At 35.9% G+C, this 20,489-nt stretch overlaps 1 protein-coding gene across 7 annotated transcripts in view; it reads left to right on the top strand.

Annotated features, from left to right (window-relative positions):
* SLCO6A1 (solute carrier organic anion transporter family member 6A1) overlaps positions 1 to 20,489 on the top strand; it is a 205,668-nt gene that overhangs the window by 53,131 nt on the left and 132,048 nt on the right. For all 7 annotated transcript variants that reach the window (XR_011646318.1, XR_009180713.2, XM_058276693.2 and 4 more), the window contains exons 3-6: positions 3,976 to 4,164; positions 5,905 to 5,998; positions 17,038 to 17,159; positions 18,051 to 18,160. Coding sequence is in view for 5 of the 7 variants with exons in the window: in XM_058276693.2 (XP_058132676.1) it covers positions 3,976 to 4,164; positions 5,905 to 5,998; positions 17,038 to 17,159; positions 18,051 to 18,160 (515 nt within the window). In the remaining 2 variants the exon portion in view is untranslated. The remainder of the gene's footprint in view (positions 1 to 3,975; positions 4,165 to 5,904; positions 5,999 to 17,037; positions 17,160 to 18,050; positions 18,161 to 20,489) is intronic.

Below are 20,489 nucleotides of genomic sequence, written 5' to 3'. Positions count from 1 at the left end.
TTTTGTTGTTGTTGTTGTTGTTGTTTGTTTGCTTGTTTTTTTTACCTGGAATAGGGGTACCAGGAAGGAACCAAGATGAGGAATATGCTGGTGCCAATATGCAAATAGGTCAATCAAATACTGAGACTCATATTTGGAGGTAGTAGACTTTAAGTACAATATTTTCTCCTCTACCAGGTCAGGGTATGCTGCCTAAGAAGGTGACCTGCTGGACTAGGCCTTATATCTTGTCACGATGACCCAGCTCTACTATTAAAGGCCAGTTAGCAATGTCTGCAATTCCTGTGTAGTTTGCTCCACATTCTGGCCCACCAACAGGATGTCATCAACATAATGGAACACTTGGAGTCCCTCAGGCAGTGGTGGCTTACTCAAATTCTTTCCCACCAACTAGTAGATAGTGGGGGAGTTTAAATACCCCTGCAATATTACAGTGAAGGTATACTGTAGGCCTTACCACAATAGTGAAATGATCCTGATTCTCTTTCTGGAATTGGGTGTAGAGAAAGGCGTTTGCTAAATCAATGACCACATACCAAATGCTGGTGGAGTCCTTAATGGCTTCCATCACTATATTTGAGACCATGGGCACCAGAGAGAGCACATCAGCATTTATGTTCCAGTAGTCTGTATTCAGCTGCCACTCTCCACATGCTTTTTTCACTTGCCACACTGGACTAATAGAGGCAATGATGTGGGTTGGAGGATACTCACAGATAGAAGTTCTTTATGAGTTCAGTAATGTCCTTGTCCCAAAAAGTGCCACTGTTGGATAATGTAGCAAAGAAAAGGAAGCCCTTTGGTCATACTCATCATCACTCACCCAACCATCATAGCCAGAATTTGCTGGGATGGGGGAGTGTGTTCTTGCAATCATTACTGTTAAGTACAGGGCTACAGGAAGTCAATTCCTATAATGCATTTACTAATGGGAAATATGACCCAGGGACATCCAAGGAGCCAAAGGGACCAACCAGAGAGTAGTGGTAACCTTACTCCATACCCATGTGGAATGCTAGAAACCTCCCAATGCTATTTGTCACCTGGGTACCTATATCCAAAAGCCCATAAAGTTTTGTTCACTGTTCTCAATTTGTACATGCACTTGGGCATATAGCCTTTGGTCCCTGGGGAGTGGAGGGGTCCTTGCTCCCAACTCTATTAGTCAATTCTTGGGTAAAGATGTCCTTCCTGTGGGCAAGACTCCTCAGTCAGGACTGAAGGTAGAGGCAGGAGATCTTGAGGATCCTCCTCCTCTTCTACCACACATATCTTGGGATTGTGGGGAAGGGGTTGGACCAGGGAAGATTGTCCCTGTCCATCCTATGGCTCTCCTTCTAGTTTGTATTTTCCCCAAAGTTCTTCATTAGCGATCCCATCTCTGGTGTTCTTCAATACCTCTTGCTCTAGTGGCCACAAGAACATAACTCTGTGAGTGGGACCCTGAGAGAAAGGGGAAGCCACTGACCCATCTTGCTGTTTTCAGCATTTGCTGGATTAGTGGGAGGGTGCCTAACACACATTGTCCAGGCTCCTCTATTAGTTACCATGGTGGACACCCTCCTAATTTGGGAGCTCTTGCCCCAAGCAGGGAGGGTATGATAAACTTGCTCAATCACATCTCTCTGAGGAAACCCTGGCTTGAAGAGAACTATCTTGTCTCCCCATTCAGGTGGCTCCTTTTTCATAAAATCGTCAACATTGCACTGTAAAATGGGAACCTGGTGAGGAGCTAAATCACTTTGGTAAGGGTGGAATTCAGGGGAAGTTACCCAGAGTGGGATATGTTCCTCTGACTCCTTGGATGATCCAGTCCAAGAGAGGCTCTGGATGCAGAATGGGAGCAGCTGCACTGTCAGTGACACCTTCCCACCCCATCTACTCCTCCCTTAACACCAAGCAACTGGAGTTTGTTGGAAGATGTGTTTGGCTGCTGCAGTGAAGACCTCTCCACTCAGCCTGCTTGATCAAGTGGTTGTGGTGCCCTCATAAAATGAGGAGAGCCACAATATGAGATATTTTCCAGGCTTCTAGCAATAACTATCTTTCATATCCTGTATTTCCTTCTATGTGAAAGATTGCTCTTTTGTTTTCATCTCTGGTTCCCATCTTCAGTTCTAATAGTTTTCTAAGTAATGATTGGTTTCACAGTAATCTTGAGATCAGTTTTGGTGGCCTGAGTGTGAGCTTGTCCTGTTCCAGAATGAAAACATATAAAAGGCCATGAGCCATGGAAGTATACAACATGAGCCATGGAAGTAAACCCCAACCTCAGTGATCTCAGCATGGAACCAGCTAGCCAACTCACTGGCATTTATGGAGGATTTTCAAATTCCCATTTAACATTGTACCCACTCCCAGAGGACAGAGATGATATGCTGTATGTACCCAGATGCAAGTTGGTATCTCTTCCTGAGTTAGTAGGGTGGCGTGACACTTCAGTTTAGCTCACAAAGCCATGAGTCCTGTGTTACTCAAGATACCCCAGATGGCATTTAATGAAAGGAATGCAAGAGCAGTGAAAGGAACTGCCAAAGAATCAGCTCCATTACATACTTTTCTGAACATCCTGCTGCTGCACCAAAATGTATGGATCGAGTTGCTATATAGTACATCATGGGAGCACAGGCTTAAGTACAGTAGGGGTTTTCAGCAAATGACCACTTTAGTACTTATATTGCATAAATTGTCCAGAAGAGCAGGGAGAAGAGATTCCATCTTGGGCAGTTCCCCAGAGATACCAACTGCTTGGATCAGGGTTGGTGCTTGGTGGCTCTGCACACCTCACTTCGTGTTAGAGATGAGGGACCTTGTGCTACCCAAGTGTTAGGTTTTATATACCCAGAAGGAGAGGGCCCCAGCACTGAGCAAAAAGTATACATCAAGCAAGCTTTATACAGAGTTTCTGCCCTGACCAGCAATTGTGATTGCTCATTTCTAGTTTTTGGTTCAGTTTATGGTCAGACAGTTTCATTCCTGGGTAGCTTGTTTTTTCAGGTTGAGATCTAACATTTACCTCCGGCTTCTAAATAGCAATATATTTGAAACATCTGCATACAAGCAAGCAAGAGAGAAAAAGGAGGGACATAGGTGAGGGATGGGAGGTGGCTGCTGAGCATGTCTGAATTGCCCAGCAACCTTCTACCATTTTCATGAAGTGGAAATATCATTCTTTGTGGCTACTGAAGCAACAGAAAATTTCTATTACTGTACTATTTTGCAGTCTACATTTTAATAGGTTTTCTAAAACACATTTTAAGAACATTTGCTAGGATTTAATCAAATGACCACAATAAAATGACCTTATAGCTTGGCCTGAATCAACCAATCTAATAACAAATGCAGTTGCACAAGTATTTACTTAGTACTGCACTTCAAGCATGTGAATGAAAAAAAAAATGCATGAGAAACAGACTGTGACTCTAAGGAATTTAAAATTCAGGGTGTTACCTTATAATGGCTAACTTTAAGGGAAAGAGATTTTTAGTTTGTAATGTTTTGACTTTATGAACCTATGTCCCAGATGTTGGTAGGTCTAAAATGTGAAATTATTTAATCAGAGTGACAGAAAGGTAATGTGAAGATTGCTCAAGATGTGGACAGAAAACTCATAAGGTAATCTCTGATAATTCAGATAATTCAGAACATTAGAAACACTTTTATCTTAGAGTCTTAAGTCAGAGAGGTACACATATATGTGTGTACATATGCATCTGTATACACTTTATTTTTTGGTGTATATATATGCCTCTTTTTCTAGTATTCTCACAAATTTTCTTTTATCATGCAGTTTTTTGAGAACATGATTGATTGTATTACGTCATTGGTGGTAAATGAAATAAAAGAATAAAAGTATAATAGTGAAAAATAGCTTTTAAAGGGTAAAATATTTGATAAATCCTACTGCATGTTTGTTGTATGTTTAACTTTTGAACCTAATTAACATAAATATAACTGATATCATGTTTTTAAAAGATACCTGCCAAGCAACGAAGGTTAACTACAATACTTGCCGTGATGGGCCATCATCTTTCAAAACAAAATATCTATCTTTCTTCATCATTGGACAGATTATTCAGGGGATAGCAGGAATACCTCTTTATATCCTTGGAGTAACCTTTCTTGATGACAGCATTGCCGCATACTCGATTGGTGTCTATTTAGGCAAGTTTTTTTTCTCTCTAATGTGATTGACCCATTTTGAATTTTCATTGAACTTCTTTCTGTATTTTGGTGTGACTGATATAGAAGTGCTAACGATTAACTCTTTACAATAACAATGTAATAAATGGTAACTGGATGTTTACCTTCAAAACCACAACCAGTTTTGAAGAACTGCTTGAGATTTGGAATGTTGGAAAAAGTTAACTGAAGGTCACTGAAAATATATAGAGTAAGAGAAAAAGACAAACTTTCTTAAGTAATGAAAATGATACTTGTCTCCCATTTACTATATATGTGTATAGAAATATGTATATATGTAGTCAAATCACACTATATAAACTTCTTTCCCTTTTTCTTGGAACATTAATCTAAAATTACTGGATTGAATTGTCTGAGTAGTTGTATGTTTAAACTTTGGGAATGTAGGTGGAAAGCTGACATCATGTCGGTAAGGCAACAGGAATATTGTTTAATGTCTCCTCTGTACAAAATTCACTGTGATTCTGTAACTGTAGTCATGCTTCAAGCTCTTTACATACAGTAACTCAGTCTATTTTAGGCCTCTGATATTTTGCAGTTCTAAAAGAACTTCATAATCTTGCTCATCCTATCAGGGAGACATATGCTATTTAATTGAGCATAGTGTAACATCCCCTATTTACAATGTCTTTCTTATTCTACTGTAAACTTGGGATATATCCAGAATAATCTGTACTTTCTTATGTTGCAATCGATTCTGTCCTAGTTGATCATCTGTTTGTACAGGGTTATCTAATTATCATCTTTGAGTATTTTTAAAAAGTATTTATGTACTTATTGTGAAAGTGTTTTGAAAGAAAATCCCATTTTGCATCAAAATAATTACTTTCCACCAGATCTGTTAAGCTACAGAATTTCGGAAGAAGCACATTACTTATTTACTTCGTGTATTTGTGTTACTGTTAATAAAATCAGATATAACTGAGTAACTTCATGGAGGGATTAAAGAGCACCATATCGAGAAAAAGACTCTAAGGAGTCCTTTGAATATTTTAGTGGCATGGAAATGTCATGTCAAAAAAACAAAATAAATGATATTCATATTTATGTTTGCTTTTACAATAATTTTTTGCAGTCCTTTATTAGTGTTGGCCACGGGTGGCAACAAATCTGCTTGCTTTACTTTGGTTCTACTAAATAGCAATTAAAATACTCATGGATGCATGCAGAGAGAAGTTTACATGATTGCCACCTCCTCTCGTTCTTCCAGTCAGGGTGAAAAATGCAAAGATCATGGTAATGTTTTTTTGTGTGTGTTTTTTTTAAGATTTATTATTTATATATTTATTATTTTTAAATTTATACCCCACTCCCGATGGTTTCTTGTCTGTCTGCTCATTGTTTGTTCGCCTTCTCCAGGAGGCACCAGGAACCGAAACTGGGATCTCCCACATGGGAAGTGAATTTCCAGTGGCCTGAGCCACATCCACTCCCCTGATAATGTTAAAGTATCATCCTTCTATAGTACCACAAATTAAAATGAAGTAAAGTATATTGAAGTCATAGTTTTATTTGTATTACAATAAGTATAAATTAACTAAGATATAGTGAATTATATAATTAAATTATCTGAGATTCTATAATACACATATTAAATAATGCATAGTGAAAAGCTTTCAGAAACAATCCATTTCAATCACTTAATTTATATAACCTTATGACAAAGCTAGATTATCTAGTTGTTATCTGTTCATATTACAGGCCTGCATGAATCTTCAACAATGCTTGGATATGCTTTCGGTTATGCTGTAAGTGCACCACTGAATGCCTCTATTGTCCAAATTGCTGAACACAGGCAAGCCATTTTTTCCTTTTTAAAAAAATTTACATATGTAAAATGTTTATTGGATAGATATTGTGGCTTATATATAAGTTTTTTTATTAGAGGAGAGGTTGTGGGCTTATAAAACAAACGTACATAAAATACAAGTTTTCCATACACCACCCCACCATGAACATCTTGCTTTGGTGTGGAACATTTTGTTACAGTTAATGATGGTACTTTTTTATAATTGTGCTATTTTTTTTTAAACAACAGTTACCTTTCTAACAATTGATGAAAGATTTTTAAAATAGTGCTATTAATTATCATCCATAATTTAAATTAGGTGTATTTTCCCCATATACCACCCTATTATAAACACATTGAAGTAGTGTTGTACATTTGTTATAATTCATGAAAGTACTTTCTTATACTAGTACTATTTACTATAGTCCAATGCCTATGATAGGGTTCACTGTGTTACACAGTCCTATATTTTTTATGCTTTATGCTAGTAGCATACGACTTAAAGTTTTCCGTTTAAACCACATTCACCTATATAATTCAGTGTTGTTAATTAAACTCACAATACTGTACTATCATCACCACCATCTATTTGCAAACCTTTATGATCAACCTAAATACAAATTCTGTACAAATTAAGCATCAGCTCCCCATTCTCTAACCCAGACTATTCCCTGTTAACGTACATTCTAGATTCTAACTCTGAGTTTATTTATTATAATTAGTTCATATCAGTGATATCATACAGTATTTGCCCCTTTGCCTCTGGTTTATTTCACTCAGAATAATCTCCTCAAGATTCATCCATGTTGTCACATGCATCAGAACTTCATTCCTTTTAACAGATGAATAATATTCCATTGTGTGTGTATTTATATATACATACCACATTTTGTTTATCCATTCATTGGTTGATGGATACTTGGGTTGCTTCCATCTTTGGTCAATTGAATAATGCCATTATGAACATCAGTGTTCAAATATCTGTTTGAGTCTGTGCTTTCAATTCTTCTGGGTCTATAACTAATCGTGGATTGCTAGGTCATACAGTAACTTTTCCTAAAGAACTGCCAGGTGTTCTTCCACAGCAGCTGCGCCATTTTACATTCCCACTAACACTGCATGAGAGTTGATATTTCTCCACACTCTCTCCAACACTTGTAATGTTCTGTTTTTGTTTTGTAAAGTGGTAGCCATTTTGTGTGTGTTAAATATCTCATTGTGGTTTGGATTTGCATTTCCCTAATAACTAGTGATGTTCAAAATCTTTCATGTGCTTTTTAGCCACTGTATATCTACTTTGGAGAAGTGTCTACTCAAGTCTTTTGTCCATTTTTTAATTGGGTTGTTTGTCTTCGTATTGTTGAGTTATATGATTTCTTTATGTATTCTGGATATTAATCCCTTATTGGATATGTAGTTTGCAAATATTTTCTCCCATTGAGTAGGTTGTCCTTTACTTTCATGCTGAAGTCTTTTGAAGCAAAAATGTTTTCAATTTTGAGGAGGTCCCAAAATCTATTTTTTCTTTCATTGCTTGTACTTTGTATATAAAGTCTAAGAAACCATTCCCTAACACAAGATCCTGGAGATGCTTCCCTACATTTTCTTCTTGGAATTTTATCATTCTTGTTCTTTTATTTAGGTCTTTGAGCTTTTTGAGTTAATTTTTGTATATGTTGTGAGACTGGGGTCCTCTTTCATTCTTTTGTATGTGAATATCTTATTGTCCCTGCACTTTTGTTGAAGAGACTGTTCTTTCCCAATTGAATGGACTTGCCAGTCTTGTAAAACTCAATTGGCCATAGATGTAAAGCTCTATTTCTGAACTCCAAATTCAATTCCTTTGGTCAATACACCTATCCTTGTGCCAGCACCAGGCTGTTTTGACCAATGTAGCTTTGAAATATGTTTTAAAGTGAGAAAGTGTGAGTCTTCCAACTTTGTTTTCTTTTTCAAGATGTTTTTGGCTATTTACAGCCCCTCACCCTTCCAAATAAATTTGATAATTGATCATTGGCTTTTCCATATCTGCAAAGTAGACTGTTAGAATTTTGATTGGGATTGGGTTGAATCTGTAAATAATTTTGAGAAGAATTGATATCTTAATGATATTTACTCTTCCAATCCATGGACATCAATGCTTTTAACATTTATTTAGGTCTTCTTTAATTTCTTTTAGCAATGTTTTGTAGTTTTCTGTGTACAAGTCCTTTATATACTTGGTTAAATTTGTACGTAGATATTTGATTATTTTATTTGCTATTGTAAATGGAGTTTTTTCTTTATTTCTTCTGATTGATTTCTTATTACTAGTATGTAGAAACAATACTGATATTTACATGTTGATCTTGTACCATGCCTCTTTGCTGAATTATTTGTTCTATTAGCTTTGTTGTTGATTTTTTTGAACTTTCTTTATATAGGATCATGTAATCTGAAAATAGTGAAAGTTTGACTTATTCCTTTCCACTTTGGTTGCCTTTCATTTATTTTTCTTGTCTAACTGCTCTGGCTAGAAATTCCACTACAATGTTGAATAACAGAGGTGAGAGTGGGCATCTCTGTCTTGTTCCTTATCTTAGAGAGAAAACTTTCTATCCTTCAGCATTAAGTGCAGTGTTAGCTATGAAATTTTCATATGTGCCCTTTATCATGTTGAGGAATTTTCCTTCCACTTTTATTTTTCTAAGTGTTTTTTTATCAAGAAAGGATGCTGGGTTTTGTCAAATGCCTCTTCTGCATCAATTGAGATGATCATGTGTTTTTTCCTTTTAGTAACTTTTATAAGACTGGCTTTTGTTGACAAACTCTGTTTCTGTTTATCTGTGACTATTTTAAATACCCCCTCATTTCTGAACAACAGTATGTGGGATAAAGAATTTCTGGCTGGCAGATTTACTCTTTCAATACTGATATATATCCTGCTACTGCCTCCTTGCCTTCATGATTTCTGATGAGAAAATGACACTTAATGATATTGTGAATTTCTTATATGTGATGAATCACTTCTGATGCTTTCAGAATTTTCTCTTTATCTTTGGCATTTGATGTCCTGATTAGAATGTCTCTGATTATGTATTTAGGATGTATTCTGGTTTGTGTAATTTGTACTTTCTTGACATGTATATTTATGTTTTTCATAAGAGTTGGGAAATTTTCAGCCATTATTTCCTCAAATATTCTTTCTGCCCCTTTTCCCTTCCCTTCTTCTGAGATACCCATCACAGGTATGTTTATGTGCTTCATGTTGTCACTTAAATCCCTGAGACACTGCTCAATATTGTCTATTCTTTTCTTTCTGTTCTTCTGACTGTATGATTTCAATTCTCTTGTCTTCTAGTTCACTGATTCTTTCTTCTACCTGTTCAAATCTGCTGTTGAACGCCTCTAGTATATTTTTAATATCTACTATTGTGCATTTCACCCTCATAATTTCTATGTTTCTTTTTATACTTTTAAAGTTTTCTTTATGCTCATACACTTTCTTAATGCCTTTTAACTCTTTATTCATATTTTTGTTTACCTCCTTGAATTGATAAATTTGTTTGAACTTCTTTGATTTATTGTTCCAAGTTCTGTGTTTTCTCTGAAGTTTTAATTTTTCCCTTGACTGAGCAATATCTTCCTGTTTCATAGTATGACTTGAAATTTTTAGATGATGTCTAGGCATCTAATTTCTTGATGAGTTAACTCTGAAGGTCAGTTTCTCTCTCCTATCTAGGGTCTTTTGTTGATTGACTTTGGGTTAAGGCTCTTTGATGCTTGTCCAACTTATTCTAGACCCTTAGAGTTACCCGAGGTTAATTGATCAGGCTTCTCAGCTCTTTTTTATCTCATTCTTACCCTGGATATGCAGTACAGTTTTTCAGTTTGCACTTTTTGTGTAATTGTTTCATCTCTTCCTTTTCTAGGAATCTTGATCTATTCTGTTTGGTTTTGTGCAGAAGTTTCCCACCAGCCCCTGTGATTTATTTAAATTCTTCCCCTCACTCAGTCCCATGTTTTCCTTACACTTTTAAGTTCTGGGACCCTCCAGTCTTAAGCAGTTCCATTTAATATTTTTATTCTTTTATTTTTGAGACTTTTCTGCCTTCTATTTCTTCCCCTGAGGGAAGCCAAAAGGTGCCAATTCAGAAATCTGGGTCACTCCAGAAAAATCTATTTTGTATTTAGGGAGTCCTGCCAACAGTAAATGGATTGAGTGAGTGTACTTGGCCATAGCCAGTGTTCTGCTGAGGTTTACTCTCCCCATACTCTCCCTGCCCTTGGTGGGGGCCCTTTTGTATGCAGCACTCCTCAGAGGCTCGTGTTCCATCCTGAGTCTATCCAGATTTAGGTCCCTGGGCCTGGATATGTATGGTATTTGAATTCACTGCTATGAATTCCTCTGTAATCTGTATCCCCTGTTGGCGAGACCCAGGCTACTGTCTCTGGAGAACTTCCAAGGTTTTGTGAGACCAAGCGAGGGGGAGGGGAAGAGGACCAGTCAGTCTGGGACAGAACTTTCCTACCTGATATTTTTCTCTTTCTTTGATTCAGTATTTGTGAAGTCCTTCTCCAGTCTTTACCATCCTCCAGAATTCTAAGCAAGTTGAATTTGTCCTTATATTTGCTGAATCTCTGGGGAGGTATTTTCAGGAGATGTCTTATGTTGCCATGTTGATGACATCACCCATAATATATATTTTTAAAGCTGTGTTTTAACCATTTATTGAGAAGTAGTTCCTTAAGGGACTCTTCCTTGCCTTTTTATAGTTCTTTCCTTAAGTTAACTGGGATAAATAAAGGAGAAATAACCTACTACTACTAGAAAATATGGAGGCCCATCCTGTATTTTTTAAAATCTGGGTTTATATAGTGTTAGAGTTATTGTAAACTGATACAGAAACCAACTAGCTCCTATTGTTTTTTGCCAAATAATAAAGTAGTTCCATAGTTATTTATTACCACAGAAACTACTTGCCAGCTCCCTTAATAGTTCACCTGGGTTCTTCCTTGCTAGTGTACAATTTTGATAGCTGACAGATAAATATCATAAATCAATACAAATAAGGTATCAGGGAATAATCTGTTTGCTGAGTATATTTTGTTTGCCTCTCTAGATTCACTCTCCAGCCTTCTGCAGCCTCCTCTGCCTTCCTTTACACCCTTGGAGGCTGGCTTTTATTTACAGCCTCAGCATACTCTACTATAGTCTTGATTTCAGTTAACTCTGGTCAATGAGAGACATTGGCAGGTCAGAGGCCAGGAAAAGATTAAGTTAGGGCATTTATCCTCCTAGTTCCCTTCCTGTGGGTTTGTACCCAGATTGACTATATTCCCTCTTCTGAAGGCTATAGTGGCTGTCATACTGCCTACTCTATTTATGAATCATTATTCCACCTGACATCCAGACACCATCTTAATTGACTTATGATTAAAGTCTTGGTTGAGTAGGCAGAGATTCAGATAGAGCAAGGTTGAAAAATAGGTAACAAGAAGAACATATGTGGATGGATCTCTTGGAATGAGAAGAAAATGACACTTTGGGGAGGCTCTCAAATCAATTGAACAAGATGACTCAACTATGGATTTCAGTGAGCCTTTCTTTTTTCCTAAATCACCCCAGTTATTTCTCAATGGGTCTGTGTAAAACTTTTGCCATCATGACAGGAGTGGTGATTTTACATGGATTCAACAGCATGGACTTCTCATGAAGGGCAATCCTTGTCAAGAATATTCATCAGGATTTGTATATTACTACTGCTGAATATGCAACTTGTCAGCATTTAAGGCCATACTGAGTCCCTGATGGGGCACATTCCCTGGGAGACAGACTGGCTATCTCTTGTCAGCCCTCTTTTAACATAGAGGGAACAGTGATTTGTCTTTATAGGGAAAAATATAAATTCTGGGTAGTGATTTTTCTTCTCTACCTACAGTGTTTCTGCTAGCACAATCATTCACAGACTTGCACATGACTTATTCATCTCTGTTGTATCTCACCCAAAATTGCCTCTGTCTAGAGAACATATGATAAGACAAAGGAAGTATGACAGTATGATAACTATAGAATTCATTGATTTTACTGTGTCCCATTATTCCAAAATAGCTTGGCAGAATGGTGTAATAGTTTTGGTGTCCCCAACTGTTATGGAGACATCAATCTTTGGAGTTGGGTTACTATCTGTAAAGATGGGCTGTATACTTTGATCCAGAAACTTAATGGTACCATATTCCCCATTTTCTGGATGGATGAGCCTGCGAAATAAGGAGTGAGAGTGGACCAGCTCTCTTTTACATTAAATACTCCACTGGGGGAATTTTTGCTTTTGTTTCCTGCAACCTTGAGTTGAATAGTGTTTTAGTTTGCCAAAGGGGTGCTGATGCAAAGTACCGGAAATATGTTGACTTTTATAAAGGGTATTCGTTTGGGGTAAAAGCTTATAGTTCCAATGCCATGAAAATTCCAAACTGAGGCACCATAAGAGATGCTTTCTCACCAAAGTCAGCAACTGTTAGTTTCAAAATGTTGCCTCATGATGAAGCAAGATGGCCACTGATCTCTGCTGAGGTTTCTGCTTTTCCCTCCAGGCTTACTGTCTCCTTTTGAGGTGTTCCTTGGGCCCAGCCTCTTAAGTCTTTGTGCTTAAGCAGTATTCCTGTACAGATTTGTTTAAACTCTCACATTTTGTATAAACAGCTCTTTTTATTAAATTACATAAATCTCTTACCTGGAAGGATCAAAGAAGCCAGTTCCTTTTTTTTTTTTTTCATCTGTCCATGTGAATCCATTTATATCAGACCCACAAGAGGGTGAGGACTCAACCAAATTCATGCCTAACTGAAGTAGTCCAGTCAAAAGCCCTAAAGAGATCTTATCAAGAAATGTAATCAAAGGCCCCTCAATTAAATTTAATGCAATCAAAGGGTGTCACACCCAGAGAAAAGAATTCATTTATAAACATAATATTTTCTTTTTGGGATTAATAAAATAATTTCAGACTGTGACAAATAGATTTGGAGGTTCTTCTTCCTAAGGGAGGAATGCTACCACCGTTGAACCCAGTGATGATTTTGATAAATTAGAAGCTGGAGCTGTTCCTGTACATTTTGGCCTCCTAATTAGCTTGAATCAACAGGAAGGAGAAAGGGCCACATTACTGATCTGGATCTGTGTGATTGGTCTAAATTACTGGGGGGACAGGCAGGGGATAGTTAGTTAAAGGAGAAAAGAATGACTTTGAAATCCAAGGGATCTATGTGGTTCTTTCTTAGTATTCTTTCACCCAATAGTTCTTTATATTAGAGGCCTGCTTCAGCTCATTAAGGTCAATACCATTAGGGACTCAGATTCTATAGGTACAAAGGTTTGGTTCACCCCACCGGGTGAAGTATCCTTTCCAACAAAGGTACTTGATAAGGGTGAGGAATACGTAGAATACATAGTGGAAGAAGACAGATGTGATGGTAAACTTAGCCTTGTGACTAGTTTATGAGGCAGGGACAGGGACAACTAGTTTTTATGTTAATTTTTTCTTCTGCTTTTAGTTCCTGCCGCATTATATGATGAGCCCACAGAAACAGAACTGGAGACAAGAATATGAGTTCACAGTTTTTTTTTTGAGAGATGAGACCAAGACATGGTAGTGTAGTGAGAAAGTGAGCAATACAATGGAAGGAAGCCAGTGAAATATTTGTTATTGAGCAAGTCACTGATAGGGGCAAGTGCGACTTACTCCCACTGGGAAATCTTGCAGACAGTGTAGGGCAAGTCTCAGCATTATCCCAATAGCAGGTTAATGGAGCTGGGGTATATATTCCCTGACTCCTAGAAATCATTGTTGAGAGCTGCACCTGGGGCTAGTATTAACTCCTGGCTACTACTCCCCTTCCTGTATACTCTGGGCTAAGCAGAGTCCTTGCCATTTGGAGTTAGCCATTCAGTGTGCAAAGGAATGATGAACGCCAAGCTGAGGTGATATAAATGGGACAGGTCTCAGTTGAGAGTATAATTGAATTGATAGAATTCTGTTATTTTACAGTAACAAATGGAACTTTGTTTGCCCCACAATTTTTTTTCACATGGCACAAAACAAGAATAAATGCTGAAGTGCAAAATTGTTGGATTATTTTTAATAGCTACATTTTACTGTACAGTTACATTCTCAACCCTTTCCCACCCTGCTCTGTTTTCCAAGAGTTTGTCCCATATGGACAAATCCAATGGGCTTACACTTTGGCTTCCTTTTAGTTTTATCTTTATTAAAGACAATGGCAAGAGATCTGAGGGCATGAGGGAAGTGCAGTCTGGATAGTCATTCTTCCCTCTCCTTCACTCCTGAATCTCTATAGTTTGGCTGCATCTCTTTAATAAAGGTCACATTTTCTCTGCCACAGCCTTCCTGATAAAATTGATTGTATGGTTTACTTAATTTACACCTCCCCTTGCCTCTTCAGGCCTGGAAGTGGCAAAAATTTGTTGTTGCAAGGCCCAAAGTACCACTTATTCCCTGTACAGATTTGTTTAAACTCTGCTCACATTTTTTAATAAAAAGCCCTTTTTATTAAATTATATGCTTAAATTACCCAAAGTGACTGTGTCATCAGGACCATGATTTTTACAATTTGCATGATAACTGTATTTTTTAAATTTGAATTTGCTTCTAGTTTTTGTCTTGGGCTATTTATTTCTTACATGTTTAGAAAAGTTCTTCCTGTGCTATGGGTATTATCTGTTAGATTTATGGCAAATAATTTCTTCCACTACTTCTTTAAACTTTGTGTATGGTATCTTTTATAACACAAAATTTTTAAAAAATTTATATAGTCATATATGTCCTTGCATGAAATTTTAGTTAACCAGCTTGCTTATGCTCTATAAAAACACTATCCTCAATAAAATTATTAAATATTTGACTATATTTTCTCTAGGACTTTTTAAAACTTGTTTTGTATATTTAAATTTAATATTCAATTTCAATTTATTTTTGCATATAATATGAGGCATATGTCAAGCTGTCTCAATGGCATCTATGGTTTATTCTGTGGTTTCTTTACTGATATTAAATATGCTGCTTTGTACCCCAGGAGGTAGAAACATGTAGATAATACCAATGGGCTCCCTCACCTATTTGGGTTTGGCTTATATAGGGCACTTATATATTAAACACCATCTTTATTCTAAATTAAATTTTCTGGTTTACAAGTGTTTCTTTTTATCTTTCTTTTTATCTCTGTAATCTCTTTCATAATACATTTTTCTGATCCCATGCCAATCCTACAGTGTTTTAAATACTAAAGCTTTATAGAATAATTTACTATATTTAGTTTGATAAGTCATCTCTCATTATTATTCTTCATCAAAAATCAGAGGCTATTTTACATAATTATTCTGCCATATATATTTGATATTATCAAGTTCCAATCAGAACATATTTATTGGAGTTACCTGATTCATTGATCAAGTTAGGAATAATTGTTTTCTTTCCATGTAAGATTATGGTGTGCTGCTCTGTATTCTCTGTTCTTGTATGCCCTTCAAAACAGTTTTATGATTTTCTTTATTGAATATATCCTGTTATGCTTATTCCTAGAAATTTCATGCATTTTGTTAGTATTATAATGCATGAAATCTTTATATTACTAAATTTTGCAAACAACTATTTCTAGTAAATGGAAAACCAATTGATTTTTAAATTAGTTTTGTATGTATAAGTCATCTTATCAAATTATTTGCTTAGACTGCATTTTTTGTTGATTTTCTAGATCTTATAGATAGACAATAATATACACATAAGTACTAATAGTATGTAATATAATGTATATACTTAATACATAGCTTTTGTTTAAAAGCAAAAAAAAAAAAAAATCTGAATATAATAATCAAAGAGAAAACATATAGCCTTAGTGGCAATCTGGAGTTGAAACTCCCCGGGTGTAGTGTATGCAGATATATATATCTACTGGATAATGGAAATCATGGTTGCAAACCATATGTCATTATGAATTAGAATTTGTATTCCTGACTAATACTAACAATGAATAATGAACTCCCCCATTAGTGAATAGGACTGGAAACATCTCTTGCATTCTATGAAAGATGAGGCCTATAAACAAAATACCCATTAGGTCCTAGTTGGCAATAGAGTCACCCATGAGAAACCAGCACCTCCAAAATTGTGATTTGTGTGGATGTGGCTATTTTCTCACATTGACTGGTTAAAGAGGTCTTAAATTTGAGTGGAGGTGAAGGCAATGACAGTTGTATAGTAATTAACCTTTCAAAATCTCCCCATAAGAGGTAGCAAATAACCTCCCAACTTTGAAAATTCTCCACAAAATCATACCTTCAGCATTACTTGAAGAAAAAAGATGCTGAAACTGCAAAATAATTTGGGGTAAATTGAGGAAAATCAACATATCCCTGAACAGGATCTGTCACGTTTCTGCCCTGCCCTGTCAACCACAAGTCTTTATAAAGACCAAAGGCAGACCAAGAAAAACTTGAGGAAAGACAGAACACAGTCTAATGAAGGGTTCTAAGGGTGATTACAAATGATCACCAGAAAGATAAATTTACATTAAATTTGAAAGATCAGATAAAGGAATATTGAAAAAGGGTTTCAAAGTACATGTGAGTTGAAGGGTCAGATGCCATATAACATGTCAGTTATGCCATTTGAAGGGCCAGCTGTGCCATAAAGGGTGAAACCCATAATTTAAAGGCACAAGAATGATTTTTAAAATGAGGAGAGATTTAAGGGATAGTCTTCCAAATACATAGTGTCTGGCAGAGAAAAATGACAAAAAGGAAGAGAGATGTGCTCATTACCACTTGGATAGAGTAAGAGAAAAGAAGGAAAAGGGAAGAATTTAGGATCTTGCAAAGGAAGAGATATGTGGGGAACTCACAACAACTCTCTTTCAACAAAAGGACAAAACAACAAGAATAAATGCAAATTAATAGAAAATTTTCTATGACCCTTTATATGTGTGTGTGTTTTATTGTGGCTTTATTTGTAATAAGATACCAAAGTTGAATTTTTAAATTTTTTCTATTAAAGCATTAAAGTCCGTGGAAATGAAATGAAATGGCAGTGGACTTGGTGGATGGTTTTTCTTTTAGCATCACTTATTGCATGGTCTACATTAGTACCATTGTCATGCTTTCCACAGAACCTACCAGGTGACTATAAAAATATAATTCTTTAAATTAAAGGACAGTAGTTTCCTCTCTCTTACCCCCAACCTATTCCATTCTCAGAGCATGGCTGAACAACATTTCTTTGGGATTATGCCTCTTTTACTTGTAGTGGTCTTTTTATAGAGATATATTATCAAGTCTTAGTGTTATTTGAACAAATGAAGCAATATTGTGACCAAATATTATTTTATTTATGTACCAGATTTATATTAGTACATTTTTTGGTCCTCCATATTTCCTTATAAAAAGGTTTTATGTCTAGAGTTCAAACATTTTCTTAAATTAATGACACATGGTTAAATCAATTTACCTAGTGCAATTTAATACATGTATTACCCTCATAAAATTATTATAAGATAAAATAGTAACTATTATAATTCTTTTGGAAACATTTAAAAATACATTTAAATTGAGAGAAATCTAAAACTCTCTCCTAATGATAGTATATTTTATTGGCAAGAAATATTTTTAGTAATAACAAAGAATATTCTTTCATTTTTTAGGGCTATACTGATATGCATAAAGTATTCACTTAACCACATGTGGCTATTTAGATTTTGAATTCTCTAAAATTAAAAATTAATTTAATCAGTCATATTAACTACATCTCAAATATTCAATAACCCCATGTGACTAGTAGCTATAGTACTGGACTGTACAGAGATGGAATATTTTGTATTATTGCAAAAAGTTCTTTTGGGCAGCATTGTTCTAGAGGAAATGTATCTTTTAATTAATTGGATTGACTTTAGTTTGTTTAAAAATAACTCAATTGCCATTCCCAAACAAAATTTATTAGGGGGCATATATTTGTTTATGTGTGTATTTTAGTTAATTGAATGAGTCATAAAATCTTAACTTGTTAACATATAGGTACAACAAAGATAAGAGCTGGAAAACTCAAGCAGTCTCACTGGTCTGAAAACAAGTATAAGAATCAGGAATTTGGAAATAATATCAAGGATTTGTTTGCTACTACTTCGGTAAAGTAAAAATATTTTACATGAACCGTCCAATTAGTTGACTTATACAATTTTCTAATATTGGATTTAAGAAAATAGCCATAAATCATTCAAATTAAATCTGGATGGGATTTTTGACATCTTTTAACTTAACCTCATCATTTTATAGATAAGGGAAAATATAGAGTCTAAATTGCCTAAGTGGCATTGGCAAAAACGTGGCTAGTGTCAGAACTTCATACCATGTATTTTCCTTCTTCTATGTCTCTTAATTTTACTTTTATATTATCTTGTTTACTTTCCCCTACAGAAATAAATAAAGCATTTAAAGAGATGGTATGCAGATATTAACATTATTTTTTCATAATGTTTAAATCACGAAAGAAGAGAATTCTATAAGCTAAAAAATATTCCCACAAATATTATATATAGTTCATGGAACAGAACTCATGTCAACTTTGTTTGTCTATGTGAGAAACAAGGTCAACAATGTAGACATAATGAAGTAAAAAACAAAACAAAACTAACTTCTAAAGAGTGACTCCATTTTCAATTTGTTTTGCTCTTCACATTCATAACTTTACCCTTTATATTGTCTGCATAATTGTATTTTCATATCGATTTTATAGAGTTATTTCCCAGATTAATTAGAAGGGCATTTTGTACCCTTCTAGTGGGGCATTCAAGACCCTTCATGACAGTGGCAAATAACTTTTCCTGCCTCATCTCTTCAGTTACTTATCCCTATTTCCCATATATTCCAGCCACTTTCTCTTTCATGGTGTTTAATTTTGAGTCAGTTAAGCAATAAAGATTATGAAAGATTCATCCACGGAAAAATGGAGTTGAGTGTTGGATAATGGATCTAATCCATAGTCAGGTAAGGCCTAGAGTAGTAGAGCTTTGAGTAGGAAGTAGAGTTAAATATGATAAACCTTCTCATAGTCAGAGAGATTTTCCTTGGTAGGGTCTATTTTGACTAAAGCCTGAAAGTCGGGTTGTATACTGGAGACTCTAGCATTCTATTATCCTTTGGTAAAAAACCTTAGAAGGGCTTCTGCAACCTTATCTTTGTGCTCTGTGGTTTATCCAAAGGGTAATAAGGCTAAGCGTGAATCAAATCTCTCCTTATACTTGGGTTCTGATCTGTTAACAGGCCTCGCTGCTAGTATGACTACTCAGCAGGGACATTATATAGTATTTTCTACTGATGAGATTTTATGCAAATTCCCGTACTTCATTGATTCTAAGACATACATTTTTTTCTTTACATTTTAACATCTTTGAAATTGGGTTGTATCCTAAATTAACGGAGTTTTGAAATTACTGTGAACCAGGCTATAATTGTAGTATAGTAGACATTGCCTGAGTACATGCAGACCTGTTCATGGCTATTCATATTATCATTACTTTATTTGAGTTATGTACTTTAGTGGTGCTACGCGTATTGAATGTGACTGCTGCTTGAGTCTTCAGAAAGATGATGCTATATTTCAACCTTAAATTATAAAGTCATTCTGTGTATAGAAAGACAGAAACAGCAGCAGGATATAATTTTGATATTAGTGAAGTAAATACTTGCTGTTGAAGGATGGTCATCATTTCACAATCTCTTGCATGGTAATTGTATTAGTCAGCCAAGTGGGTGCTGATGCAAAATACCAGAAAATGGTTGGTTTCTATAAAGAGTATTTATTTGGGGTAGAAGCTTACAGTTACCAGGCCATAAAGCGTAAGTTACTTCCTTCACCAGTCTATTGCCACATGTTGGAGCAAGATGGCTGCCGACATCTGCCAAGAGTTCAAGCTTCCTGAGTTCATATCTTCCCATGGTTTGTTTTTCACTGGGGTCACTTGACCTCCTCTCTCCACAAGGCCAGCTATAGACTATCAGGCAGTCAGCCCTGTCTATCTCCCCAAGGCTTGATTCTCTCCAGGCTCAGCTGCTCTGCTCCTCTGTGTGCTTGCTTCTTGGGCTCCAACTCAAAATTCCAACATCAAAAACTCAAAAACTCCACTCTCTGCTCTGCTGTGTGGTTTTCTCTGTGAGTCTCCACTCAAAAAGGGGGCAGGGACTTGATTGACATGGGCCCCTTATCACAACTCAATTAAGTAAAAGTTAAACCTTTGAATCTAATACAATCTAATATGCCCAGACGAGTCCACAAACATAATCCAATGTCTATTTTTGGAATTCAAACTATTGTATAGTTCGGAATTCAATCTCAAACTGCTATAGTAATGTTACAGTGTTTTATGGGACCTAAGTGAAAATGGGTCCTCACAAATAGAAACAGCTTTATTATGTTTTGTTAATGAAATACGTGCAAAAGTATTGCCTATCACATGC

This window comes from Dasypus novemcinctus, chromosome 2 (genome assembly GCF_030445035.2).
Source record: "Dasypus novemcinctus isolate mDasNov1 chromosome 2, mDasNov1.1.hap2, whole genome shotgun sequence".
NCBI lineage: Eukaryota > Metazoa > Chordata > Mammalia > Cingulata > Dasypodidae > Dasypus > Dasypus novemcinctus.
Note: the sequence above shows the minus strand (reverse complement) of the source record. Positions and strands in the feature narration are given on the sequence as shown.